At 34.3% G+C, this 10,432-nt stretch overlaps 1 protein-coding gene across 1 annotated transcript; it reads left to right on the plus strand.

The window, feature by feature from the left end:
* The first annotated feature begins 5,093 nt into the window (after window positions 1-5,093).
* Window positions 5,094-6,508, plus strand: LOC116116219 (endochitinase At2g43590-like). The gene is made up of 2 exons (XM_031402314.1): window positions 5,094-5,593; window positions 5,929-6,508. The coding sequence occupies exons 1-2, from the start codon at window positions 5,161-5,163 to the stop codon at window positions 6,330-6,332; spliced, it is 837 nt and encodes a 278-aa protein (XP_031258174.1). The 5' UTR covers window positions 5,094-5,160; the 3' UTR covers window positions 6,333-6,508.
* Window positions 6,509-10,432: the final 3,924 nt, after the last annotated feature.

The raw sequence follows: 10,432 nt of genomic DNA on the forward strand, positions 1-10,432 counted from the left end.
ATCCCCCCATTTTATTTTAATGAAAGAGTAATACTACACTCACAAACACTTCTCACTAACTTTTTCTCACAAACACCATGTGTCGGCTCGTAATTTGTTAGCTTGCATGGGTCCCGCCTTTCCAATAATGGGTCCTACCTGACCAAGCCAATTGCAAACTACCACTCGGGGTTAGTGAGAGATGTTTGTGAGGCTAGTATTATTGTTGATAAAAACTTAATTAAGTCAAGTGAACTAAACACAAAATTTTAGTTCACTTCACTTAATTTGTTGTACATTCTTAACATAACTGGTATGCTAAATGGTAAATGGTTAACATCAGTAGCATTTTCTTTTGATGTTTATTTTTTAAAGCGGTTTAGTTGTTGTGTAATGTCTCAGGACAATAATTGCATGGAATCTACTATAAATTTATAAAAAAAAAAAAAAAAAAAAATTGTAGTTTTTTTGTTGTTTCGTGAGTTGGCTTTCAAGTCTGGCTTGAAATACACTTCCCCCTTACACAAGCTGAGCCGAGCCAAGAAGTTTGCGGCTCGACTTGAACTCGTTTCTCCCTCTACTTTGACAAGCCGAGCTCATTAAGCTAAAAACTCTGCTCGGCTCGGCTTGAAAACAACCCTAACCCTCAAGATGCCTCGCAAATTCACTTGCTCCAACATGAAACTCTATGATGGAACCATTAACCTGGATGACCATTAGCCTCTTATAAACAAAGGATGTTCATCGTGCCATTTCCTGTGATCTCCGCGAAGCATGCATGTGTAAGAGTTTTGGCTTTAGCCTCATGGGACCAGCCTTCCAATGGTACACTAACCTATCCAACAACTCCATTGACTCATTCTCTCAGCTCACATACTCTTTCGTTGAGTAGTTTGCCAATAGTAAGAGACTTGAGAAACTTTTTAGCGGCTTTTATAAAGCTCATTAGCACCACAGAGAAGCACTATGGGAGTATGTGGGCAGCTTCAACAAAGAGAAGATCTCCATCCTATACTATAACCAAGAGACGACAGTCGAAACCTTCAGAAAGGAACTCCTCCTGGATAGTGAGCTCTATAAAGAATTCACTAAGTTCAATTATTCTACCATGGAAGACATTCTGGCTTGGGCCTTGCTCAAGATAAGTGGGAGGAAGATGAAGTGAATCGAGCTAGATATTCGGCCTATGAAGATCGTGTTCGAAAATAGTTGAACGATGCCACGATAGTCGCCCCATGAGCCGTACCCTCAACCAAGAAGAGATCCTAACCGAAACAACAAGCTCCAATTGATCGCCATTCGGATCAGCACATCGAAAGACCACACATCCTTGTCAATCAATACAAAATACCCGAGTACAATCTGAGTATCGAGCCGGTTGAGGTAGTGATCGTCATGAAAGATATGGGGAACGTTGTCAAATGGCCTGCAAAGTTAAAACACACCGGGGACAAACAAGAGACTACCAAGTGGTATGAGTACCATGGGGATCACGGCCACGTCATCGTTGACTGTATTGCTCTTCGACTTGAGGTGGAACTACTAAAGAGGTGTCATCTCCGAGACTTCTTAATTGACAAAGGGAAAAGTACACTTGCCAACAAAGACAATAGGGTCACACCTCCACCAAGAGAGCAAACCCCAGAGGGATGTGCCATGTGATCTTTGGTGGCTCAGAAGTAAATGGAGTGAGTTACTCCTCGACGCCTGAGCCGTGTTTAATCCTAAAGCCTGCTCTTCCCAACCATCCTCACAAGTGCTGATCGATTAGACCATCGACTTCATTAACAACGAAATAGTCACCCTTGTCAACCCTACCATGATGCACTTGTCATCACCCTCCAAATCGCCAGCATCCTTGTCAAAAGAATCTTTGTGGATTCTGGGTCCTCATCCAATATACTGTTCCTTGAAGCACTCAAAGTTATCGGTATTGATGAATTCAACATCAACCGTCATTCCACCCTCCTTGTTGGCTTCAGGTCGGAGCAAAAGTACACCCTTACGGAGAGAGCCCTTCCCGTCTATGCAGGTGGAATCAATCTTCAAAATACATTCATGATACTAGATGTTTGCTTTCCTTACAATATGATCATCAATCGACCACAGATCCATGGCATGCAGTCTATCTCCTCAACCTTCCAACAAACCATCCGGTTCCCTACCTGGTGTGAAGAGAGATACGGGGGGATCAAAAGGCTTCAAGGGATTGCTATCAGAATGCTTTCAAGACTAAGTGTGAGACTTTGTAGCAACTATAGTCCCACTCAGATGGAAGAGCTGAGCTGGACCAACTGGCTATAGAAGAGTTTGAAGAGGTCCAGATACACCTCAACCACCTGGACCGAAAGGCTCAAGTGGGAGCCCAACTCAGACCTGACATTCGAGAGAAGCTTATAGACTTCCTTAAGAAGAACCAATACTATTTTGCTTGGTCTCATTCGGATATGACAAGGATCAGCCCCAAAGCAATTGTCTATCAACTAACCATTGTTTTAAAACCCGGACTAGACTGGCTGGTCGGACTAAGACCTGACGACCTCTTTGGTCCAATTCAGGGTTTAGGGGGGTTTTTACTATATTTCAAATTTATAAGGACTTGATTGTAATTTTCTAGGGATGTTTTAAAGTATGTCAAAAATTTAGGGACTAATTGGTAATTTTTGGGCATTTTTAAATAAATAAAAAAATTTGAGACTAGTTTGAAATTTATAGGGGTGTTTTTGTAATATACTAAGATTTAAGAGACTACTTTTCAATTTTTGAAAAATAAATTTGTTGCTGACGTCACCGGTCCAATCGGTTGGACCATTTGACCCATGACCCAGTCATCTTACCAGGTTTCACGATGGGTTGGGTTTTAAAACAATACTTATTATATCTAATCGCTTTTGTTGTGTGCCACAAGTTACGTGCCCAGCTTCTTTAGGGCATGAACTTTTGAACTCAAAATTTGTCTTGATTTCACACAAAAATCTAAACCTCAAATTTTCTTTTCTTATCTTCGAGTTGTTCTGATTGACAACTCAATCGATCTCTCTATATCTCTACCCATAATCTACACGCACAAGCAGATTCGTATCAACACGATCAAACTGAAAATTTTGAGTTTATATACATCTGTTAGACTATTAAGACAAGTATACAACCTTTAATTATAAAATTTTTGTAAAAAACAAATCAACATTTAGCTCTAATTTTATAAGACTTGACAAGACTGAGAAAAGTTATGCTCAATGTAAAATATATAATGCAAAAATAACGTTTTTCTTCTTGAAAATAAAAAACGAGTGAAATTGGCGTATTAATTCTCTATTTTCATCATTTCTTTGAAGCAAAAGTTATCTTTGCCTTTGCTCCTATTTCAAAAGAAAATATTAATTAATTATATTTCACTCACTGATCAAAAGCATAAAAGAATATTCGTTAGTATATGATTCAGTTTATTTGGCTTCCATTGTAGCTGCCAAAAGACGGAAGAAAATAAAACTAGCATTAGCTGATGAAGACTTGACTCAGATTTCTTACAACAATGGTGTTATATACTGATATGGTTTGTTAGAACTTAAAGACAATTTTCGACTCTGACCTCACACCTTAAACTTTCAGATCGAATAGTTATTTAAGAAAGTAAAAATCCACGTCTTTATCTCAGGATCATATTGAACCAGATATTCAAACACACTTTTCAAAGTTATATAGGAACTGTGTGCTTGTTTTAGTATTTTAGATAGAATTTTTGATATTTTTAGAGTTTGATAGGAATAACGAGGTATAATTTAAAAATTAATAAAAATATACTTTTATGTTTGCTAATTTACTAAACACTCTAATATATAAATTTTTTTGTAAAATGACAAAAACACTACCGTTAGAATCTGGCGTTACGATGTACGACAGGTCGGATCTGGATGTTTGTATGCCGATATGGTCTTTTTCGACCAGATCCACCACAGATCTGGCCAAAAAAGGCCAGATCTATGGTCATTTCTGGCCGTTGACGGCCAACAATGTAAATATATTGTACTATAACATAACCTATGCAATCTTCAACCAATTCAATTGTCCTAAACAGTTTTGGATAAATATATTATTTCATCCTAAACTTTTAATGTAACATAATATATATTTTTTGTAATATATAAATAATTATTACTATGTGAAGGTAAGTTCTTTAAGACATGATCTAAGAAAAGTATAACTTATTACAACACAAAGTTTATTCTTATTTATAACTTATCTAAGTTTATCAGAATTATATAAAAATTATTCCTAAAAAAATTAATATTGGTAACTGTTGACTAAAAGTAATATAAATTAATTAATACTGAGTATAATTTATGATGGACGACCCAGGTAGAAGTCTTGTAAAAGTGTTCGCCAAGTCTGGCTGTTGAATTTTCCGCTCTTCCAGTAACTCTGAAATCTTTATCTTATGAATCACACTCTACATGCGTAGGCACTAACTAGTTTAATTTATTTAATTCTTTTGTCTTTCGAAACAAAAGGCATAAAACGGGATCATGAAGTTTCCACGAAATTTAAACCAGAGTTTTTTACACCTTTATATATATATAAATTTAATTTTTGAATGGATCAAAAACATTTTAAAAACTTAATAACTGAATACATTATTACTTTATTACTCAACTCAAAATAAGACTTGGTCATGGAATTATAGAATAATGTTATTTATATACATTAATTATACAAACTATTTGTTATAAATTAACGACGTGACATTTACTTTAATTTATTTTATTTTAAGTTTGTGTAAGGAATATGAATCAGGTGCCTGATATTTAAATAAAGAGTTATAAATTTGTATTGTATTCAATAGTTTGCATCATTGCATGTGTACTAAAACTCATATATGGGCACAGGGCACATGGAGCATATCTTTTAACTAAGATCTCCGACGGCTGTGCAATAATTTTACGCCACTAATGGAGGACGAATTGTAGATATTGATCAAGACTTTTCAAGATGATTAAATCATACTTCAACATCAATAGCAACGCGTCCCTAATTTTTAATGTTTTCTTTGACAAGTCCATCGCCATTTCTGACCCGTAAACTCCCCCGACAATCTATAAATAGCTAGCCCTCTCCACTAAGTTTTCACACATCAAAAATCCTTTCTCTCCTTCTCATTAATCCCTCAAACCTCTCTCAAAATTAATGGCTTTCAACATGAGAAAAGATTTACTCACATTTGCTCTATTGGGAGTTTTTGCCTTGGCCATTATTCCCCAACATGTGATGTCTCAAAACTGTGGCTGTGCTGCAAACTTGTGTTGCAGTGAGTTTGGTTACTGTGGCACTGGCGATGCCTACTGTGGCAAGGGGTGTAAGGAGGGTCCTTGCACCTCAACACCGTCGACACCATCGCCGACTCCAACTAGTGGTGGTTCTGTTGCTAGTATTGTTACAACTGCATTTTTTGATGGGATAAAGAATCAAGCAGATGCAAGCTGTGCTGGAAAGAGCTTCTACACAAGAGATGGATTTATTAGTGCTGCCAACTCGTTTCCTCAATTTGGATCAGGCACCGCTGATGAATCCAAGCGTGAGATTGCTGCATTTTTTGCTCATGTTACTCATGAAACTGGACGTAAGTTTTGTTTCTCTCTTTTAATTGGTTGATATTCTCTTCTTTTTTGCATGAAAAGACACTATCACATGAGCAAAGCCTCCAACTTAGTGCGAGCATAATTTGATCCAAAGACCAGCTGATTTAATCTCAAGTGATCCAACTTACTGAATAAATTAATATAGATCAATTCAAATATCACAAGAGAGAACTCTTAATATAGAAATTAAGAAAACTTGTCTTTTTATGTAACATATCAAAATATTTTCACAATCATCTATTGTAGAAATAGTTTTCAACTAAAAAATTAATTAAATTCATCCATCCATTGATTCATTACTCCATTAATTTTGCAGATTTATGCTACACTGAAGAGATTGACAAGTCAAATGCCTACTGCAACACAACAAACACACAGTACCCATGTGTCGCCGGAAAGAAATACTACGGCCGTGGACCAATGCAGCTCACCTGGAACTACAACTACGGAGCTTGCGGAAAAGATATCGGATTCGATGGACTCAACGCTCCCGAAACAGTGTCCAATGACCCTGCTGTCTCCTTCAAGGCTGCCTTGTGGTTCTGGATGTCCAACGTTCACTCAGTTATGAACCAGGGCTTTGGGGCTACAATTCAGAAAATTAATGGCGCTCTTGAATGTGGTGGCAAGCAACCCGACAAGGTTAACGCTCGTATCGGATATTACACTGATTATTGCAAGCAGTTCGGTGTTGATCCTGGCCAGAACCAGTCATGCTAGACGCTTAATTTTCAGAGCTTTTATAGTTATAATTAAGTTTGGTGATGAAATAAGTACTTGTTTCATAAAGAGTTGTTTTATTAAACAATTTATTTGAGTACAAATCTGTTGGAGTTTCATGTAACTCGAACGAAATAAATGAAATAAAGAGAAATTATAGATTTAAGTATGATAAAGTTCTTTAATTTTTTTTTTCAATAGTATTATTTATAAATTGAGGAGTGTTTTTGGATATATTTTAATATTACTAATCTTGATATTTAAATATATCAAAATATTACACTTATAAAGATCTCTATACAAAGTGATGTGATAAAAAATGAATGAAAGAGTAAATATAATGAGTTTTACTTTTTTATTATTTTTTTGTCATCTCACTTTGTATGTAAATTTTTGTAAGAATTTTTTTTTTTTTTTTTGTTTTGTTTTGTTTTGTTTGTAAGTATAGTATTATTGATTCTATAATATACGCACATGAATTGACATCATCATGTTATTAATAATACTAGGTATACAAAATCTTATACAAACTCTCATGTATTCAAATTAGAATAAATGAGTATAAATAAAAGTCCATCAATAAAATAAATAAGTGTCGGGTTAAACCTATTTGATAAAAATGTTAATCCCCTCGTTATTAAAATTTATGAAATGTTTCATTCAATATTTCATAACTTTGAAACGTGTGGTTATGAAAGCAATAACTAAGTAGTAATCATATGTAAAGTCTTAGATTAAATTTTCTATCTAACGAATATATTCTAATTGTTGTTTCAGTACAACAGTGATAATGATGAATATAAGCGAAGTCCTACATGGTTGTTAATTGGAAGGCACTGATGGTGATGATGCTAGTTCAATTAGAGTACACCGGATGAACATCTCCATGGAGCTAGCGGTCAATGACGGAATGAACTTCAACATATTTGCGGTTTACCGATTGGTATTGTTATTTTTTTCTTTGTGTCCGTCAGGCACGTAACCACATAGTGGCTTGTGGGTTCAATTGAACCCACTGAACTTTTTAAAAATTTCAAAAAAGTATTAATAGTTTATAGATTTTATAATTTTAAACCCACTTAATTTCATATTGACACTACAAAATAAATTATTAATTAATACTTTTTAAATTTTTCTCTTTTCTTTATTTCCTCTCTTTTGCTCTCATATTATATTTTTCCTTCGGGTTGGATACTCAAGAAAGTCTACTCATTTGGATTACAAGGTAAGATGATACTATTTTTTTTTTATTTTAAATTAATTCTTTTCTTTTAGATTTCTTAATTGATGAATGATCATGAGTTATGAGTTTTGAATTTGTATTGAGTTTAATAAATGAGTTTGAAATAATTCCTAGACTTTGATGTGAGTTTTGATTTAATCTTGTTTATGTTGAGTTATGGGTTAATTAATTATTGTTTTAAGTTGGGTTTTATAAATTGTGGTTAGTTATTGAGTTAATTTTGAATATGGTTTAAAGAATTGATGAAACCCTAAGTTGTAGAGATTTGGGGATTTGGTTTAATTTTGATACATTGGTTAGTTGCTTGATATTTAGAGTTATATTTGATGAGTTTTCATGGGTTTATGAGTTGAATTTTATTGGGTTAGTAGAAATTGTTTCAAAAACCTAAGTTATGAGTTGAATTTGATAAATTTATGTTGTTTTTTAATTGTAATTACAAGTAAATTATATTTCTGATAATAAAAATTCTTTTTTTTTTTTAGTTATGGATAAGTCTTTGATCAAAAGAAAGTTTTCTAATAAGGAATCATCAATTGAACAAAACATAAGGCGTCACGATAGTGTTCACAATGAGCCTATGAAATCTAGTTCAAGACAAATATATGTTAAGCTTAACTTGAGTAGTCTTTCTGCAAATCTTGGATTAAGGATTAAAATTTTAGAATATCATCCTAATGATAGAGACAAAGTGAGAAAGACATACTTGTAAAAATGACCTTGCCAACCACACAATCATAATTTTAAAAAGCGAGCAATTGAGAATTTAATGCGTCTTTTTAATCCCATTTGGTTTAGAGAATATGCAAATTGGTTAGAGTATAGTGTAGAAAAGGATGGTGTTTTTGTTTGTGTTGTTATCTTTTTAGACATGAAATTAGCATTGATATTACCTGTTGCAACTGCAAGTGTTGAAAGAGCATTTTCTGTAATGATGATTGTGAAAAATCGATAATGGAATCGAATGGGAGATCAATTGTTAAATGATTGTCTTATTACATATATATAGAGAGAGATATTTAATGGAATTGTCAATGAAGCAATTATGCAATGTTTTCAGAATATGAAAAATCGTCAAGGACAATTGTAGAATTGATAATTTGATATATATAACTTTTAACAGTACATTTTATTATTTGATGTAGTCATATATAAATATATATGTTAGAAAATTTTCTAGTTGTAGGCTAACATTAATTATGATTTGGTTTGACAAAACCGGGTAAATGCATAGTCCAATGAGATATCCTAATGGGCTTATATGATCATTTTAGAATTTGGCTAATACACTTCATTTTATATAATCTGGGTTGACGACAAGTGCAGGCTTAGGCCTGTAATGAGCTTTAGAGTTTATTGGACCTTTAACGGGAGGACCTAATAACTTGATATCTATTGGCTAGGTCTCATTTCCAAAATGCGATTGCACACTGAAACTCATTTGGAAATCGCCATTCTAGAGCGTTTTTGGAAAGGAAGACCGGTCAGTACTTGTAGGGAATTCAAGAAATTCAGAAGCCATGGCAAGATCAGGTTTTTCTAATCCTTAATCTTTAAATTTAGTATTCTATAATTAATATGAAAATGTTGGGACTAATTATGGAATTGACATGTGGTATCATAGCGGTGCATATTAGGTTATAGGATCTAGATTTGTTGGATTGAAATCAGATATGGCTTAATTATGAAATTGGGTTTAAAAATTGTGAAATTAGGGTTCTTGCACAATTTGGGCTTTTTGATTAAAGTCAATAATTTTTGAATTCTAGTGTTTTAAATCAAAATCCTATGGTTGAATTGTTGTTAAATTGAACATCCTATCATTGAATTGTTTCAATTAGGGTTTATATTTTTCCAATGTCAATAATTGCAATTTGGGGGCTTTTAATTAAAACCCCTTACTTGGCTAATTGAGAACCCTAAAAGGGTTAATTTATTGTTTCCGGCCACTAGATTAATTTTTACGGCCATTAGAGAGATGTTTTTTGGCCATTAAAGGAGTGAAAAGGCTGTATTTTGGCTGCTGGTGTCGTAGAATTGCGATTTGTAATTTCCATATTATAGGGGTGTAATTGTTATATTTCAAACCTTTTAAGGGCTAAAAATTTAACAAAAGTTTAGGGGGCTACTGGATATTATTACCAAAACTAGTCAATATTGGGTTCGACCACATAAAATGGTCAAAACGGGTCAAATTGATCTAGTATCAGTGCGGGTCAAGTCAATGGGGGCAATAGGGCCAACCTGACCCAGTCAAAGTTGGTCAAACATGGTCAAATGTTGTCAAACCAGGTCAAATAGACCTAAACCTGGGTCAACTAACCCGCAGACCCGATTGGATGCAACCGATTAACTGCTAACCGAATTGAAGATTCAGTTCGGTTAGTAACCGATTCAAGGGAAAAATCAGTCCAATTTCGGTTTGCAATATCCCTTGAATCGAATAATTAGTAATATGGACAATCCGGTTTGGTTAACCAGATTTTCACACCCCTAGTTGGAAGACTATAATAGCTTTGATGGTGTGCCACAACCCACAAGTTACAAAGACTCGACTTTTCAAATCTAGGAAGACCAAGTAGAAAACTGTATTGATTTCACATTAAAATCTACATACCCTTTGTTTACGTTGCCTTTTGTTCTTGTGTTCACAACTTGACATTAACTCAACCCGTAGACTTCACTCACAAGGAGACCCGTGATCAACACGATCCAACTAAAAATATTGTAGCATAATTATATATGTGGAATATTCATATTTGTTAAACTTATGAGTTGTGTGTGCACACTGGTTGCCAATCTTATGATTTGACTTGTTTCCTTTGCTGTGTGTGCACACATTGTTTCTGCGTGCACA

Source organism: Pistacia vera, unplaced genomic scaffold (genome assembly GCF_008641045.1).
Source record: "Pistacia vera cultivar Batoury unplaced genomic scaffold, PisVer_v2 Contig767, whole genome shotgun sequence".
Taxonomy (NCBI): domain Eukaryota; kingdom Viridiplantae; phylum Streptophyta; class Magnoliopsida; order Sapindales; family Anacardiaceae; genus Pistacia; species Pistacia vera.